Here is a 20,105-nt window from a genome sequence, read left to right on the forward strand (position 1 = left end):
ACCCCACCCAGTAAGGGAGGCTCATTGTCAAATGCATGAAACGTGGCTAGTGCTGTTGAGGGTCTAAGATCTCTAAATTTATTTAATTTGGATTATTTAAGTTTGAATGTAAGTAGCCATAGGAGACTAGGGATGACTGTATTGGACAGCTCACATAGAGACCATGAATGTCATGAGGTCAAGGGCTCTGTCCCTCGTGGTCACCATTGTGTCACCTGGACCTAACCCAGCAGCTGGCACAGAGTAGGTGTTCCATAGGTGTTTGCTGAGTGAATGAACAAATGTGTCTTATCTGCCCCACCTCCCACTTTAGCTTATGAGCCCCATAAGGATGGGAACCATAAGAGAAACCACCTGAATGACCCTTCCAATGTCCAGCACAGGTGCATGCACATGGTAGTCAGCCCTCCCACAGAGTACTGACAGCTACCAGTACCCAACCAGTAAAGAAGAGAGAGTGGCTATTTTATTTCTAAAATATGTTCCAACCTGTCATGTCTCAAAACTCTAACTTAATCCTTCTTTCTGCTTCAGCCCAGTGTTGTGGACTTCAGAAATTTAACTTAGTCCTGTCTTTTCCTGCTCTATAGCTTAGGGGAAAATGCTTAATGCCCTGTGTCTTATTAAGTGAAGATAATTCAAATCCTATTATAACTACCCACCGCCTAGCTCTTAGGAATATTCTGTAAATAAATGAGATCTTGGCCACAGGAGCTTTGAGCACTTCAGAGATAAGCACTGTTCTCACAAGAACTGAGAACATAGTAACTGAAGAAGGTAGTTAATCTCAGTGCTATTAAAACACTGATGCATTGTTTTCTTTAGTTTATCAGGATAACTTAAGAAAAGCTCTGTGTTCTTCAAATGACCCAGCTGGTTGTAAGATCAGAAGAATGCAGTCATCACAGGGTGATGAAAGACAACCAATTTGTCCCAAAGTTCAATTCTGTCCAATTGACTTTAGAACAACCCACCCCAACTGTCTTCCCAGGGAGGATCCTGGGGTCCTACAACTCTTTCTTCCCTGCATTTCTTTCACTGCTCTCTGAAACAGAAGGTCTGTTTCACCTTGCATAAAAGGCCTATTCAGTTCCAGCTGGCTCTCCACATCTCATCTCCAAGGAGGAAACACGGAAGTCCAGCCAGAAGTCCTTGTAAGGTCCTGTTCTTCTGATTTCCACCCACAAACAAATGCCCATGCTGTCCTGAAAGGCCCTCACCTGTCCCCTCCACGCTTCCCAGTCTTGGCTCACTCTCTCTCATTCACTTATTCCTACAGCAGATTTTCATTAGACACACTGCTGGGGACTCATTTAGATCCCTCCAAGCAATTTTGCCTTTTCTGTAAACCTTCACTCTCAACCTGGGTGTATCTGTGGAAGTCTGGGACTCTCTTCTTGGGCTGCCCTGGCTTACTAGCTGACTTCTCAGGTGATGAAGGGGAAAGAAAAGACAATGGGAAAACAACCTGGCATCTCAAGAACAGAACTGGGGCATCACTAGAAAGAAAGTTTGGAGTAGCTAATACATAAAGAACTTGTCCCCTCAGAAAATTCCATGTTTCTAATCTGTCTTTCTCTCTCTTTGACTTCTGTGGTCACTGAAGCCTAAATCTTGTAATGTGCTTTTCTTTTTTTTTTTCTTTCATGCACCACCTAACACAGAGAGATGCTCAATAAATCAAAAAATGAGTCTTTGACTCAGTTGATTTCCTGGCAAAAACTTCCGCAGATTGATCGATTGATTGACTTATTGATTAAATATCTCATTCCATTTTTTTTAACTGATGTATAGTTGATTTACAATGTTATGTTAGTTTCAGGTCTACAACATAGTGATTCAAAATTTTTATAGATTATACTCCATTTAAGTTTATTAAACAATATTGGTTATATTCCCTGTGCTCTACACTACATCCTCTTATCTTACTTATATTATACCTAGTAGTTTGTACCCCTTTCTTAAACACCTTCCTCTAACTTGCCCCTCCCTACTGATAATCACTATTTTTTTCTCTTATTTCTGAATCTATTTCTGTTTTGTTATATTCATTTGTTGTATTTTTTTTGGACTAAAGAGAGAATATACAGTATTTATCTTTCTCTGTCTGATATACTTCCCTAAACATATTGTCCTCAAGTTCCATCCATATCGTTGCAAATGACAAAATTTCATTCTTTTTTATGGCTGAGTATTATTCCATTGTATATATGTATACATATATATCTTTTTTAACATTATTTATTGATGTATAATCATTTTACAATGTTGTGTCAAATTCCAGTGTAGAGCACAATTTTTCAGTTACACATGAACATATATATATTCATTGTCACATTTTTTTCCTCTGTGAGCTACCATAAGATCTTGTGTATATTTCCCTGTGCTGTACAGTATAATCTTGTCTATCCATTCTACAATTTTGAAATCCCATCTATCCCTTCCCAACCTCCACCCCCTTGGAAACCACAAGTTTGTATTCTATGTCTATGAGTCTCTTTCTGTTTTGTATTTATGTTTTGTTTGTTTGTTTTTGTGGTTTTTTTTTTTTTTTTAGATTCCACATATGAGTGATCTCATGTGGTATTTTTCTTTCTCTTTCTGGCTTACTTCACTTAGAATGACATTCTCCAGGAGCATCCATGTTGCTGCAAATGGCATTATGTTGTCAATTTTTTATGGCTGAGTAGTATTCCACTGTATACATATACCACTTCTTCTTTATCAGGTCATCCATTGATGGACATTTAGGCTGTCTCCATGTCTTAGCTATTGTAAATAGTGCTGCTATGAATATTGGGGTACAGGTGTCATCCTGAAGTGGGGTTCCTTCTAGATATATGCCCAGGAGTGGGATTCCTGGGTCATATGGTAAGTTTATTCCTAGTCTTTTGAAGAATCTCCATACTGTTTTCCACAGTGGCTGCACCAAACTGCATTCCCACCAGCAGTGTAGGAGGGTTCCCTTTTCTCCACAGCCTCTCCAGCATTTGTCATTTGTGGATTTTTGAATGATGGCTGTTCTGCCTGGTGTGAGGTGATACCTCATTGTAGTTTTGATTTGCATTTCTCTGATAATTAGTGATATTGAGCATTTTTTCATGTGCCTATTGATCATTTGTATGTCTTCCTTGGAGAACTGCTTGTTTAGGTCTTTTGCTTATTTTTGGATTGGGTTGTTTGGTTGTTTCTTATTAAGTGGTATGAGCTGCTTATATATTCTGGGAATCAAGCCTTTGTAGGTTTCATTTGCAAAAATTTTCTCCCATTCCTTAGGTTGTCTTTTTATTTTACTTATGGTTTCCTTTGCTGTGCAGAAGCTTGTAAGTTTCACTAGGTCCCATTTGTTTATTCTTGCTTTGATTTCTATTGCTTGAGAAGACTGTTCTAGGAGAACATTTTTGAGATGTATGTCAGATACTCTTTTGCCTGTATTTTCTTCTAGGAGATTTATTGTATCTTGTCTTATGTTTAAGTCTTTGATCCATTTTGAGTTGATTTTTGTGTATGGTGTAAGGGAGTGTTCTAGCTTCATTGCTTTACATGCTGCTGTCCAGTTTTCCCAACACCATTTGCTGAAGAGACTGTCTTTATTCCATTGTATATTCTTGCCTCCTTTGTCGAAGATGAGTTGACCAAAAGTTTGTGGGTTCATTTCTGGGTTCTCTATTCTGTTCCATTGGTCTATATGTCTGTTTTTGTACCAATAGCATGCTGTCTTGATGACTGTAGCTCTGTAGTGTAGTCTTAAGTCTTGGAGAGTTATTCCTCCAGCCTCTTTCTTTCTCTTCAGTAATGCTTTGGCAATTTTAGGTCTTTGAATGGTTCTGTATAAATTTTATTATGATTTGTTCTAGTTCTGTGAAATATGTCCTGGGAAATTTGATGGGGATTGCATTAAATCTGTAGATTGCCTTGGGCAGTGTGACCATTTTAACAATATTGATTCTTCCAATCCAAGAACATGGAATATCTTTCCATTTTTTAAAGTCTTCTTTAATTTCCTTCATCAATGGTTTATAGTTTTCTGGGTATAATTCTTTCACCTCCTTGGATAGATTTATTCCTAGGTATTTTATTACTTTGGGTGCTATTTTAAAGGGGATTGTCTCTTTACTTTCTTTTTCTGTTGATTCATCATTAGTGTAAAGAAATGCATCTGATTTTTGAATGTTAATCTTGTAACCTGCTACCTTGCTGAATTCTTCGATCAGCTCTAGTAGTTTTTGTGTGGACCTTTTTAGGGTTTTCTATATATAGTAACATGACGTTGGCATATAGTGACACTTTTACTTCTTCTTTTCCAATTTGGATCCCTTTTATTTCTCTCTCTTGCCTGATTGCTGTGGCTAGGATTTCCAGGACTATGTTGAATAGGAGTGGTGATAGTGGGCAGCCTTGTCTTGTCCCAGGTTTTAGTGGGAAGCTTTTGAGCTTTTCACCATTGAGTACTATGCTGGCTGTAGGTTTGTCATATATAGCTTTTATGATGTTGAGATATGTTCCCTCTATACCCACTTTGGTGAGAGTTTTTATCATAAATGGGTGTTGAATTTTTTCAAATGCTTTTTCTGCATCTAATAAGATGATCATGTGGTTTTTGTCCTTTCTCTTGTTGATGTGATGTATTGCATTGATTGATTTGCATATTTTGAACCACCCTTGTGTCCCTGGGATGAACCCTACTTGGTTATGATGTATGATTTTTTTGTGTGTGTTGTTGGATTCTATTTGCTAATATTTTGGTGAGCATTTTTCATCTGTGTTCACCAGTGATATTGGCCTATAATTCTCTCTTTTGGTAGTGTCTTTGCTTAGTTTTGGTATCAGGGTGATGGTGGCTTCATAGAATGAGTTTGGGAGTATTCTCTCCTTTTTAATCTTCTAGAAGAGTTTGAGAAAGACTGGTATGAGTTCTTTGTATGTTTAGTATAATTCCCCAGTGAAGCCGTCTGGTTCTGGACTTTTTATTGCTATTTCGATTTCATTTCTAGTGATCAGTTTTTCAAGTGGTCAGTTTCTTCTTGATTCAGTCTTGGTGGACTGGATGTTTCCAGAAACTTGTCCATCTCCTCTAGGTTATCTAGTTTGGTTCCATATAGTTTTTCATAATATTCTTGTATGATATTCTGTATTTCTATTTTAATTGTTGTAATTTTTCCATTTTCCTTTCTTATTTTGCTTATTTTTGCTCTCCCTTATTTCTTCTTTGTGAGTTTGGCCAGAAGTTTGTTGATTTCATTTACTTTTTCAAAAAAACAGCTTTTGGTTTGATTGATTTTTTCTATTTTTTTTTAATCTCTATTTTATTTATTTCCTCCCTGATCTTTATAATTTCCTTCCTTCTGCTGCCTTTTGGGTTTTTTTGTTCTTCTTTTTGTAGTTCTTTTAGTTGGTGTGTTAAATTGTTTATTTGAGATTGTTCTTTTTTGAGGAAGGCCTGTATTGCTATAAACTTCCCTCTTAGCACGGCCTTTGCTGTGTCCCATAAATTTTGTGTGGTTTTGCTTTCATCTTCTTTTGTCTCAAGGTATTTTTTAATTTAAGCTTTGATTTCCTCATTGACCTATTGGTTTTTTAATAGCATATTGTTTAATCTCCATGCTTTCCTTTTGTTCTCCTTTGTTTCTCTGTTTTTGATTTCTAGTTTCATGGCATTGTGGTCAGTAAAGATGCTTGAGATAATTTCTATCTTCTTAAAATTGTTGACATTTCTTTTCTGCCCAAGTACATGATCAGTCCTAGAAAATGTTCCATGTGCACTTGAAAAGAATGTATAACTTACTTTTGGGGGGTGTAATGCTCTGAAAATATCCACAAAATCTAATTTTTCTATTGTATTATTTAATTTCTCTGTTGCTTTATTTATTTTCTGTCTGGAAGATCTGTCTAGTGATGCTAATGCGGTTTTAAAATCTCCAGCTATGATTGTATTCCCATCAACATCCCCCTTTATCTCTGTTAGTTATTGTTTTACGTATTTTGGTGCTCCTACATTGGGAGCATATATATTAACAAGTGTAATATCCTCATCTTGTATCACTCCTTTAATCATTATAAAATGTCCTTCTTTATATTTCTTTATGGCTTTTGTTTTAAAGTCTATTTTGTCTGAAATCTTCTGCAACACCTGCTTTTTTGGCTTTTCCATTTGCATGGAATATCCTTTTCCATCCTTTCACTCTCAATCTATATGTTTCCTTCTCCCTAACATGGGTCTTTTATATGCAGCATATTGAAGGTTCTTGCTATATTATCCAGTCTGCCACTCTGTGTCTTTTGACTGGAGCATTTAGTCCATTAACGTTTACAGTAAATAATGATAGATGTGTGTGTATTGCCATTTTGAACTTATCTTTGCAGTTGATTTGGTATTTCGTCTTTGTTCCTTTCTTCTTCCTTTTGTGGTTTGGTAATTTTCCTTTGTATTATCATGGATTTGAATTAGTTTTTGTGACACCTTTGTAAGTTTTTGGCTTGTGGTTACCCTTTTTTGTAAGTCCAAGTAACATGATCTCAAACCCATCCTACTGAGAACAAAAACATTTTAAGTGAAAAAAAAAATTCTATATTTTCCTGTCTCCCTCTCCCACTCTCAATGATTTGTATGTCTTCTTTTATAATTTTGCGTTTACTTTATTTGTAATTCATGAGTTATCACCTTTCCAGTTATGAGTTCTTCATTTCTGTAGCATCCTGCTTCTTTTCTGTTGAGAGTAGAACTTTTAATATTTCTTTTACCATGGGTTTAGTGTTGCTAAACTCTTTTAGTTTTTGCTTGTCTGTGAAATTCTTTATCTCTCCTTCTATCCTAAAGGTTAGCCTTGCTGGATATGGAATCCAAGGTTGCATCTTTTTTCATTCAGGACTTTGAATATATCTTGCCACTCCCTTCTGGCCTATAGTGTTTGTGTAGAGAAATCAGCTGAGAGCCTTCTGGGGGTTCCTTTGTAACTCACTCTTTGCTTTTCTCTTGCTGCCTGTAGGATCATTTCTTTATCCTTGATTCTGGCCATCTTGATTATGATATGACTTGGTGTGGTTCTGTTTGGGTTCTTCCTGTTTGGGACCCTTTGAACTTCCTGTACTTGGATATCTGATTCCTTCTTTAAGTTTGGGAAGTTTTCAGTCATGATTTCTTCAAATATCTTTTCAATTCCCTTTGATCTTTCTTCCCCTTCTGGGACCACTATTATGCAATGATTGGCATGCTTTATATTATCCCGTAGGTCCCTTATGTTGCTTTCATTTGCTTTTGTTTGTTTATCTTGCAGTTGTTCTGATTGAGGGCTTTCTGTGTCCTGTCTTCTAGGTCACTAATTCATTCCTCTGCATTATCTAGTCTGCTTTGCACAGCCTTTAGATCCATTCTTATCTCAGCCAATAAGTTTACCAATTCTACTTGGGTCTTCTTTATAGCTTTGATTTCATTTTTGACATATTTTATATCTCTAAACACTATCTCTTTTAGTTCCTTCAATAATTTGATCACTCCTTTTTTGAAACCTTGATCTAGAAGGCTATTGATGTCTATTTCATTGATCATTCTTTTAGGGGATTTCTCTTGTTCTTTTAATTGGGAATGGTTTCTCTGCTTCTTCATCTTGCTCATATCTCTCTGGCACTGTGGCTTATGTATTATCAGTTATCTATTGTGGTCCTTAAAGAAGTTTATTTATTTATCTATCTAATGCCTATGTAGGAATAAAACTTAAAAAAAAAAAAAAAGGAGAGAGAAAAAGAGAATTTTAAAAGAAGGGAGAAAAAGGTTTGAAAACAATGTATAATCAATTATAGAAGCGCAATTTGAATCAGACTAGCATTCGAGTTGAGACATCTTTTTTAAAAACCCTTAAAAAAAAAAGGAAAAAGATCAGAAAACGATATTTGAAACCTATTTATAATCAATAACAAGAGATCAAAACCAAAAGAAATGAAAATGAAATCAGGTGGATTCTTTTAAAATAATAATAATATAACTACTTTAAAAGAAAAATTTAAAAAGCAGTTAAAACTAGAAGCATATACAATTGTTTAGAAAGTAGAAATTAAAAAGGTAATAGAAAATAGAACAGGTAAAAAAGATAAAACAGAGAATTTTAAGAGAAGGAAGAAAAGTTTTGAAAACAATGTATAATCAATTATAGAAGAGAAATTTGAATCAGACTAGCATTCATGTTGAGACATATTTTTAAAAACCCTTTAAAAAAAGGAAAAATGATTAAAAAAATGATATTTGAAGCCTATTTATAATCAATAACAGGAGATCAAACCCAAAAGAAATTAAAATGAAATCAGGTGGATTTAAAAAAAAATAATATAATTACTTTAAAAGAAAAATTTAAAAGGAATTAAAACTAGAAGCACACAAAATTGTTTAGAAAGTAGAAGTTAAAATGTAATAAAAAATAGAACAGATAAAAAAAGATATGATAAAGAGAATTTTGAAAAAGGGGAGAAAAAAAGGTTTGAAAACTAAAATGAGTAATTGAAGAGCAAGTTGAAGCAGAATAGCAATCGGGTTGAAACATCTCTTAAAAACCTTTAAAAAAAGGTGAAAAGAGGAAAGAAAATATATTTGAAACCTGTGTATAATCAATAACAGGAGATCAATACCAAGAGAGATAAAAATGACATGACGCGGATTTTTTAAAATAATATTATTTTAAAAGAAAAATTTAAAAGGTATTAAAACTGGGAGGATATATAATTGTTTGAAAAGTAAAAATTAAAAAGGTAATAGAAAATACAACAGGTAAAAACAGATTAAAAAAAAAAAAAAGGTGTGTAGGGAGTGTTCTCCTGGAGACAGTGTGCTCTTAATGAGAAATCTTTCTGTCTTTGCCCTGTTTCGCAAACTCAGCTTGCTTTTTCCAGAGGCCCTCCGTTGGCGCCCTCGTCTATGCTGCTCCCAGTGCCTGTCAGCAAGCAGATCGTGCCTCCTTCCAGTACAGCATTCCTGCCACAAAGGCAGGGGGCCACACGCTGTCTCCTGGCGCCAGTCGCTCCATGGCTCTGTGCTGCTGCGTGCTCTGCCTCGGGGCAGGAGGCCACCCACCGTCTCCTGGAACAGGTCACTCAGCAGCTCCACGGCCGCCCTGCACTCTGCCCGGGGTCGGCGCTCCGCAGGCGGGCCCTGGGAAGACCTCGGAAGAGCCCCGCCCACGCTCTGTGTCCAAACTCAGCTCCTTGTTTGTCCTGGCCGCGCGAACTTTGCGAGGCACCAGGGTGGAAGGATCCTAACTGACTCAGGCTGCAAACAAGTTGCTGTCTGTCCTTTGAGGCTGCTGAGCCCCTAGGCATGGATTCAGGTTTCGCCCCCGTCCCCACCAGGGTGCCAAGCGCTGGAGGATATGGCTGCCGAACCTGAGCCCCGCCTCTCCTCGCTGAAAACCTTCCTTGGGCTTTCAGAGATGGGTATGCACCTTTTCCCCCAGGGCACATCAGCCGTGCTGTTTTATGGAGGGCCCAGGTTGTTCTGCCCTGTGCACACACTCATCCATGTTGCGCAGCCCCCTGCAGTCCCCCAGGGCTGCCTCATTGCAGCCCTCCTGGTCCTTTGCCTGGCTCGGGCAGCTTGTCCTGGCCCCCAGCTCCCGGTTCGGGTATCGGGCTGGGTGTCGCAGGGACCCTCTGTGCCCACTTAACTTAGTTCTGTAGGTCAAGGGCTGCTCCGTACAGATCTGAGCCTCAGAGGCTCCCCCTCCGTCCTGCTGGCCTCTCCTTTGGAGAAGGGGAGACCCAGCGAGCGAACTAGCGTCAGTCCTCCTTTGCCGCTCCCTCCCCACGGGACTGGTCCCAAACTGTTTTGCCTTTTCGTCTTTCTTTTTTTCCTTTCTCCTACCAGATTTTTGGCGTCTTTGTCTTTTGAAGAAGACAATGTTCTGTAGGAGTTCTGCAGGTACTCTGGTTGGCTGAGTGGGTCCGTGGATGTGAGTCTCAGTGTATCTATGGGAGAGGGTGAGCCACAAGCATTCTATTACTCCGCCATCTTGGCCTCGTCCCTACATATATATCTTTATCCAGTCATTTGTCGATGGACACCTAGGTTGCCTCCATGTCTTGTTTATTGTCTATTGCTATGAACATTGGGGTGCATATGTTTTCAAATTAGTGTTTTCATTTTCTTTGGATATTTACCCAGGAGTGGAACTGCTGGATCATGTGATTGTTCTATTTTTAATATTTTGAGGAACCTCCATACTGTTTTCCATAATGGCTGCACCAATTTACATTCCCACATTTAAATTTGAATTTTGGCCCACCCAGACTGGTCCTGATACAAACTGTTCCTTGGGGAGGTAACTCAGTTCTCAGACTTCTTCCAAATGCTTCTAAACAAGGGTTAGATATGAAAGAATTTGAATGCAATTCCTGTAGTACAAATTCATTAAGGTAATACCAGATGTCATAATAAATGAGCCACCAAATCACAATGGTGTAATCCAATTGAAGTTTATTCCTCACTCATATTCAGTCTAATTGGCAGTGATAGGAAGTTGGAGGGGGAGATGATGAGGACTCTGTTCCACATGGTAATTCAGGGAACAAGGTTGGTGAAATCTCTGGACACTATACTGTGTGGCTTCCAAGGTCACCTTGGCCATCAGAATTCAGATGGCAACAGGGGAAAGAGAGAAACAGATGGATCAGGAGAGAGGCTTTTGTGGGCCAGGCATGGAAATGGCACATTTCAGTTTTACCAACTTCACGTTGGTCCAAACTCAATCAAGTGGTCACACTTGTCTGCAAGGGATGTGGGGAGTGTAGTCCAGCTTGTGAGAAAGAGGGGAGGGAAATGGTTTGATGCACAGCCAGCCTTTGCCACACTGGACAATGTTGTTAAAATATTTGAGATATATGAAATGCCTGAGATATAATAAGAGATTTTTTTTTTTGCAAATGATTCTTTATTTTCCACCCTTTTGTTAAATAACTTGTCTTTTAAAAATACTATTGTAGTAAAATGTGTTGAGTGTTATAATGGTGTTATGCAGTGAGAATATATAGCTGAGATCTTTTTAGGAAATGAAGCCAGAGCTGAGTCTTAAACAGGAGCTATTAGGCAGACGAAGGGTGTCCAAGTGTTGTGTAGAGATGAGGGGGAGGGGGCAGCAGAGAACACTTGGAAAAAGGAGTAGAAACTGAGGAAGTTGTAGGAAAGTGGCAACATGAGAGGCTTGGAGGGGATAAAAATCATGGTGTGAAATTAAAACAACTCAACTATTTGTGATAAGATGGTATAAGTTAGAGTAGCCTGAGACATATGAGTTTCACAAAGCTTTTTTTAAACTTTTTTTTATTGAGTTATAGTCAGTTTACAATGTTGTGTCAATTTCCAGCATGGATAACAATTTTTCACTTATACCTAATTAAACTTACAAGCTTCTGGACAGCAAAGGAAACCATGAACAAAACAAAATGACAACCTATGGAATGGTACAAAGCATTTTTAAACACATATTTATAAAAGATACGATGACACAAGGCTGAGATTAAAGTACGCATTTGTTAAAATCACCAACAACTTTAAGACATTAAGTACTGTTCCAACTAAGGTAGAACCACGTCCTCTCATCATTCTTGTGTCATTCTACTTGCATGAGACTGGGTGCTACATCATTTATGTAACTTTAGCCAGATCTGATTGACATTCCAATGTATTTTAGAAGAGAAATAAATGGTAACTTTGAAATCAATAAGACTCTCAAATGTTTTAGAGTAAAAGTAGAGGATTCTACTGAGGAAAAAAGCATTTTGAATTTTATCTGCCATTGGGAATGAAAATTATATACATGTGTGTGTTTATATATATAGTTTATACACACACACACAATAAGGAATGCATACTTATCAGTCAGAACAGGGTGCTCATTAGCCAATAAGAATGGATGCTAAGAACGAACAACTGAGATGAATATATTGATGTGTATGAGATGAATATCAGTCTCCCCCCCCCCCCACAGTCTCATCTAGTCTACAGTTCTTGTTACCCCCTTGACTGGGGATGAGAGCTGGTCTGAAGGGATACTTTAGGCTACAAATAGTAGTGGAAGATTCAAATATAGGTAGATTAAAAAGATTTTGTTATTCTCACATAATAAGAGCCTAGAGTTGGGAAGGGTCTAGATTTGGGTGGTCTCTGGATTGGTTGATTCACTGACTTAACAGTGTCTTTAAGGTCCTCAGGGCTTTCCACCTCTTTTTTCTACCATCTTTTATGCATAAATAAATATCTTCCCTTTGTGGCCAAAAATAGTTGCTTCAATTCCAAATGTCCCAAGCAGACACAACAATGTAAGTCTAGAGAAGAACAGAGCATTTTTTTGCATCCAGTTTTTTTCTTAAGTAAAGCCTGTCTCAAAATTCACCCAAAGGACTTTCTCTCAGTTCCCATTGGCTAGCACTGGTCCACATGTCTAAACCAGTCACTGGCAAGAACCACTATGGCTAGCTTGGACTAATCATGCTTTACCTTCTGAAGCAGGGTCAGGGTTACTAAGGCTCTTCCAGTAATAAATAAGGAGTGTGTGTTTGTAAGGTAGGCAACCAACAGTGTCTGTGTAACAAACCCCACTAGATGAGATTTGAAAGGAAAGTTTATAGTCCTTGCACACACTTGTACTCAAGTTTCAGTGTTTAAGCTCATGAAACCTAAAATTATATTCCATCCCCAAGTTTCATTTCTTCTGGAGTAATGGCAACTGGACCAGAGGGCTGGTTCAGGATTCTGAGGGAGAAGTGCTAGTATCTAACCCAGAGTGAAGATTGGACTTCTTACTATCTCTAAAAGTCCATCCCGTACAATAGTACTCACATGGGGTTATCAGAAATGAAATCAACTTTAGACACTCAGATGGTCTTTATCCTTGAAAGCATCTTTATATTTTATCTGTAGAGATAGGTGGATTAATCAGGATGAATAATATTAATTGCTGAAATAGAAAAATCATAAATTTCACTAGATCAACACAGTGAGTTTTATTAATCACATATGGAAAACTTATTGAGATCAGACACCCCCCCCCCAATCTTGTAGCTTCACCACCTGGATCCAGTGACCTACAAGTTTCCCATGGTAGAGGAAGAGATAGATGGAGAAGGCACACGAGCTCTTGATTGCCTCAACCCAGAAGTGACACAAGCCATTTCTACTCATAGTCCATTAGCCAGAACGAGTCATATGGCCCTTCATAATTGCAAAGAAAGCTGGGAAACATAGAAAACATCATTTTTGCCAAAACATTTGAGCAGGTTTTGCACTGTGTCAATTTAGTCAAACTGGAACCTCATCTCTAAAAATTTCCTGGTTGGGGTTGAACCCAAGATAAACTGTGTGATATTGGAAAGGGGGAGAACTCATTATAATATAAAGGCCACTGAAAGGCATGAGATACAGTTGCAATATGTAAACCTTGTTGCTGATCTGTGGGCTCCTTTTGTTGACAAGGGCAGCGACTGAGCTTGTGGCTTCTCCAGGTCCTGCTAGGTTCCTTCAGCTTCTCTGAGTTCTGAGACTGGTGAGTTTGCATATTCATGGCAAAGGGCTCCAATACTTTGTGAAGGACACATTCATCATCAAAGTTGAATAAGGTGCCAGACTGACATAGATTCTGGTTTGTCCTTTTTTTTTTTTTTTAACTTTTTTTATTGATTTATAATCATTTTACAATGTTATGTCAAATTCCAGTGTTCAGCACAATTTTTCAGTTATACATGAACATATATATATTCATTGTCACATTTTTTTCTCTGTGAGCTACCATAAGATTTTGTGTATATTTCCCTGTGCTATAGAGTATAATCTTGTTTATCTATTCTACAATTTTGAAATCCCTTCTATCCCTTTCCACCCTCCACCCCCTTGGCAACCACAAGTTTGTATTCTATGTCTATGAGTCTATTTCTGTTTTGTATTTACGCTTTGTTTTGTTTGTTTTGTTTTGTTTTTTGAAATCCAGTTTGTCCTAATGGGTCCCCACTTGTCTTCACTTTCCTATGTTTTAGGCCCAATTCTTCCCAATTGCTGGCCCTGCTACTGACCTACAAAAACTCCAGTTCAACAACCAGATGCAGAAGCAGCAGCCTTCCATAGACTAGATGTATGTGTGTGTGTGTGTGTGTATATATATATATATATATATATATACACACACACACACACTTTATTGAGATACAACTTACACACTCTACAATTCACCCATTAGAAGTGTATAGTTCAGCAGCTTTTAGTTTAATCACAGAGTTACGCAGCCATCACTACAGTCAGTTTTCATCATCCCCCCAAAACACTTGTACTCAGTAGCAGTCAGTAGCCATTTCTTCCCAAACTCCACCCCTCATACTGAATCAGCCGCTAATCTGCCTCTCTCTCTGTGGATTTGCCTATTCTGGATATTTCATCTAAATTGAATCATACAAGATGTGGTCTTTTGTGAATAGCTTCTTTCATTTAGCATAATTTTTTCATGGGTCGTTTATGTTGGAGCATTTGTCAGTATATTTTCTGTATTTATTGTCAAACAATAATCCATTGTATGATTGTCCTACACTAATTTATACATTCATCAGTTAATGGACATCTGGGTTGTTTCCACATTACCTGTTTTGAATAAAACTACTATGAACATTTGAGTACAAGTTTTTTGTTTTTAATTGAGGTATAGTCAGTTACAATGTGTCAATTTCTGAGTAAAAGTTTTTGTGTGGACATGTTTTTGCATTTCTTTTGGGAACACCTAAAGAGAATTTCTGGGTTACATGGCAACTCTATGTTTAACCTTTAGAAAAACGGTTATGTATGAGAATCACAGTTTCTTCACATCTTTGATGACACTTGTATTAAGGCATGTGTATGTTGTGGGGAGTGTATAGCTCAGGTGGTAGAGTGCATGCTTAGCATGCACAATGTCCTGGGTTCAATCTCCAGTACCTCCACTAAAAGTAAACAAATTAAAAATACCTAATTACCTCTTCCCAAAGGAAAAAAACCTAAAAAATTAATAAAGTTTATATATAAAAAAAGACTTGTGTACATTGGTGTACTCAATGATATCCCAAATTTTTCTCAGATCCTATTCACTTTTCTTGATTTTTTTCTCATTTTGAAGGAGAGGGCTTGTATAAACACTATTTATGTGTCTTCAAATTTAGTGCTGCTTTCATCTTTGAATATAATTCTACTGTTGAACACCACTAGTAATTTTTGTTTATTATTACATTTTTTAATTCCATAAATTCCATTTTTCTTCTTTTTTATAATTTCTTCTCTTTATTGATATTTTCTACTTGATGAGACATTGTTATCACGTTTTCTTTTACTTCTTATAGCTTGGTTTCCTTTGGTTCCTTGAATCTATTTATAACAGCTGCTTTGAAGTCTTTGTAAAGCCCGACATCTTCATTCGTCTCATAGGCAGTTTCTGTTGCCTGATGTTTTTCTCTTTTTTAGGTCACATTTTCCTACTTCTTGTATGGCTCATAGTTTCAGTTGAAGATCGGACATTTTAGATTATATATTGTAGCAACTCCGGATACTAATCCCTTCCTCCACACCTCCCCTGGGAATTTTTGTTGTTGTCCTTGCTTATTTACTTGTTTAGTAGCTTGGCTCGGCTATTTTCATAAAGTGTCTTTACCTCCCAATGTGAAGCCTCTGACACTGCTCCTCAGAGGTACAGCCTTGGCCCATGTGCTGGGATGACTGTGGTTTTAGCAAAACCTTCCTGGCCTGTCTGTTCCCTGACCTGTCTGCCTCCAAGAAGATATGCCATTTTCTCTCTGATAAATAAAATTACATTACATTAAATTAAAAATATGTAAAGTTATGGGAGAGAGGGTAAAGTCAATTTTGGTTTGGGCTGATGGACATTGTTGGAAACATCTCCTTTGTTATATAACTATTTTCCAGAACAAGGTCACAGGGGCCAAAAAAAAAAAAAAAAGGAAAAGAAAAGAAACGAAAAATTACACAGTTCTGGACTGTGCACCCAAATGAGGGTTTTATTTGCTTCTGTAGACAGTCTGTTACATACAGTGCAGGTTTGCCTCAGAGCCAATGTAAGCAGAAAGTTCCCATGGATTTCAGAGGAAATGCTCTGCTTGATTTGGCAACATATGGAGCTCAGAAATAGATACAGGGCCAGGTTAGGAAAAAGGGAAAACACCTTGAGACTCCCAGGATGGCCTTGAATATCCTGGAAGTTTCTCTGTTATATGTGCTGATGTGACTTTGCCATCCTCTAAGATAGCCAGAGGAGTTAATTTGTGAGCCACTAAGTCAGGGTTCTGAAGTCACCCACACTGGGCACCCTTCACTCACCCTTCGTCTATGGCGCCCTTAGAAGCAGTGAGTCCTGAAATTCAGTCCTAAGCTTCCTGCTATTCTTTTTATCTTGTCCTTTATCACATTCACCTTCAACTGTGGTGCACGTTGAGCCTCAGATTCATTGAGGCCCAGATCTTCTCCTTTAGTCAGGCCTCTCTTACCTCCTGCATCTCTAACTGCCCAGAAAACATGTGCACTTATGTGAGCAATCACCACTCCAACTCAGCAAGTCCCATGCATTCTCGTTGTTTTCCCCCCATATGTTAATCATTTGTTCTGCTATGAAAAAGCTTTTTAGTTTGATGTAGTCCCATTTGTTTATGTTTTGCCTTTAAAGAACAGACCAGTTGTCATATAGAATGTCCCATGTCATGGATTATCTGATTGTTTCTTCAGGAATTAATTTATCTGATATTTCTTTTGAAATGAAAGTTACATATTAGAACTTGACTAAATTCAGGTGAAATATTTCATCAGCATATTGAATATTAGATCATGATAAGACCACAGAGTGGTGAGTTGTTCTAATATCTGTGTTGTAATTTGACCGCCTGGTTAAGGATGTAAACCCAGGTTTGTGACTGGGCAGTAACCTGTAGGGTGATACTTTGGCATCTTGCGAAAGCCCTATTCCTCATTAACTTTTCACTTAATGGATTCAGAGCCTGTTGATCACTTTTGCATGAATCAATTATTTCAATAGGAATTGTAAAATAAAATGACATTTTTGATTATCCTCTTCAATGATCAGTTTCTACTTTTCTCCAGGGAGCTTTTACAATCTTAAATATGTTCTTTGAAATGTAAAAGGTTGAAAGTCCAAAATTTCAAGTATCAGAGTTTATTGTAATGGGAGAGTGCTAACCTTCAATTTTCTTTTGTCTTTGCAGCAAAATGGAAATTCCAATTTCTATAAGCCAATTGTTGAATCCTTTGAGGAAGCACCTCTTTATGCTGTGATTTTTACTTATATGGGATATGGAATTGGGACGCTGTTTGGCTATCTCAGAGATTTTTTGAGAAACAGGGGAATAGAAAAATGCAATGCAGCTGTAGAACGAGAAGAACAAAAGGTACGTATGGGCATCTTCTTGGATCTCTGTCAATGCCTATTGTTCTCTGAAGTGTTCTCACTGTGGTGATGCATGTTCAGGTCCTAAAAAGAGTGACACACTCAGGAACTATTCAGGGTAAATCCTATTACTCTGCACCCCTGGACACCCTAATCATCCCCTGTGTATTCATGGATTTTTTATTACAAATATTTATTGAGCAACTACTACTTGCCATATTGAACTAAAGATTTTCTCATATATTATCATATTTAACTTTTATAATAACCTCATGAGATATATTTTAAATACCATTTTAAAGATGAAAAATCAAAATACAAGTGTGAGGGCACTGGAGTGGGACTGTATTCTGGGCTTCTAGTTGTAGGTTGAGTATTATTTATGTTTCATTCTGTTTGTTTGTTTGTTTGTTTTTTGGAGGAAGGTAATTCTCTCTCTCTCTTTTTTTTAATGGAGGTACTAGGGATTAAACCCAAGACCTCCTGAATGCTAGGCATGCACTCTACCACTCTATTCCCTCCCCCTTTATATTCTATTCTGGAATAGAAAAGTATGCTTGAATGAAATGTGAGATTATAATTTCATCTAGGCCTGAGTTTCTCAACTTTGGCACTGTTCACATTGTAGGCTAGCTAATTGAAGTGGGAGGCTGCTCTGTGCATTGTAGGACTTTCAATAGCATCCCTAACCTCCACCCACTAGATGCAATTAACACTCTCCCACTTACGTGTGACAATCAAAACGCCTCCAGACATTGCCAAATGTCTCATGGAGTGCAAAATCACCCTCAGTTTGGAACCACTGATTTAGATACTTTCAGTAGTTAACCTATAAAAGTCTACATAATCCCCTTTTCACACAGCTAACAGGACAACCTGGAAAACATTCAGAGATCTGGGAAGAGCCTGTGTCCTATTAACATGTTTTCCAAAATTGGTTCAAATGATTTATGATGCCATGAATCTCTTTTTCCTAAAAAAATTGCTTTGGAATGTATGATTGTGGGTATGGAATATCCACATGATGGAGCCTTGAACATACCTAAGCAAAGAACATAGGTGAGGCATGAACTTCCATGTAATGAGAGAACCTTGAAAACTGTAACTTAGTGACCAATACCTGGAGTAAGATAAACTCTTGGATAAAGTAACACAATCATTAACAAATCATGTAGAACACTTATTTTAGAATTACCTTAGTTCAAGTGTATAGCCTTCAGAAGGAAATCAGGTCTGGTTTTATCATTTGACTCTCTCCTACCCTTAGCTGGTATTCGAGCCCATGCTCTACACCAAGTAATGAAGGCTAATAGAGAAGAAACAATAGGTCCTTCATCAGAGAATCTGAAGCTGGGTGTGTAAGAACAGACTCGGGAGCAAAATGAATGAGAAAAAGTGACGATGGGGAGGAAGGTGATATAAGAAACAGGGATCTGTGACCTGTGATTCACTCGGGAAGTCAGAAAGGCATGATGCTGGGGCTTGAATGTGAGCAGGACTCTATCTAGTAAGCAAGGGTGGAAAGTAGACACTTTCAGAAGAGTTAAGTCAGATTTGTTTTGAGCATGTATTTTGTGCCAGGCACTGTGCTAAATTTGGGGATATAAGAATAAATAAGCCAGATTTGGTTCTTGGCTTCAGAGAGTTAACCATAAAAAAAAGCAATTGCATCAGATTTTGATAAGAAGTACCATAGAGGTAACAATATGACATCAAGGAAGCAAAGAAGAGAAACATTTAATCTGAACTTGGTGTTCAGTGAAGGTTTCTGGGAGGAAGAGGAAGTCAAATTAATTTCTAAATACTGAAGAGTAAGTAGTAAGGTAAAGGGTGTGGCAAGATGTGAGGGAAGGAGTCTTTAGGGATAGGAAATATGGTGCAAAATAGCTAAGAAGTAAGAGAAAGCTTTGTCCACTTAAGGAACCAAGGAATTCTAATGACCAGAATGTTGCGAGTGAGAGTGGGAGTATGTGGGGAGAAAGATTGTTTGAGAGGGAAGCAGGAACCACACTACAATGGGTTTTTATAAGCCATGGGCATTTATTATAAGAACAATGAGAAGGCATTGAAGGATTTCAGGCAAAGGAATGCAGATTTGCAGATTAGAAAGTTTGTGTTCCCTGCCCTCTGAAAGATGTATTTCAGGGAGATAACAAAAGGACCAAAAAAGAAGCTAAGAGGCTGATGCAGAAATCCAGGTTGTAGGGAAAATTCTAGCTAAGGGCTTGGGCTGTGCCCAGGGTAGTGATCATAGGGATGATGATAATATACAAGGCCAAAAGATGTTTAAGAGTTTGTTTAGGGATGATTGATTTGACTTGACGAATTAGGGAAATGTACAAATCGAAGACCCCACTAGGTTTATGACTTGGACAGCTGGGTAGAAAGAAGGTGTTATCATTCATTGAGATGGGGAATAGAGAAGGAAGGGTTGGTTGGAGGGGGAAAGTGGTCAAATCACATTTTCACAAATTGAGTTTAACGAATTGGCAGCTGGAGATAGAGGTCTAGACCTCACAGAGAAAATTCTCAGATGGACATCATGGCACCTTACACATATCTGGCACATGTTAACAGTCGTCAAAGCCACTGAAGCAGATGAGATTTCCCAGGGAAAGTCTGTACAAGGAAGAAGAGAAAGGATGAGAAGAGAACAAACAACTTTAGAGAATTTAATAGATGTTAGAGATGGAATTTCAAATCAAG

General features: G+C 37.8%; 1 protein-coding gene across 1 annotated transcript in view; it reads left to right on the forward strand.

Annotated features, from left to right (window-relative positions):
* SPTLC3 (serine palmitoyltransferase long chain base subunit 3) overlaps window positions 1-20,105 on the forward strand; it is a 136,292-nt gene that overhangs the window by 11,389 nt on the left and 104,798 nt on the right. The window contains exon 2 of the mRNA XM_074346915.1: window positions 17,218-17,400. Within this exon, the coding sequence (XP_074203016.1) occupies window positions 17,218-17,400 (183 nt within the window). The remainder of the gene's footprint in view (window positions 1-17,217; window positions 17,401-20,105) is intronic.

The sequence above is a fragment of the Camelus bactrianus genome, chromosome 19 (assembly GCF_048773025.1).
Source record: "Camelus bactrianus isolate YW-2024 breed Bactrian camel chromosome 19, ASM4877302v1, whole genome shotgun sequence".
Lineage (NCBI taxonomy): Eukaryota > Metazoa > Chordata > Mammalia > Artiodactyla > Camelidae > Camelus > Camelus bactrianus.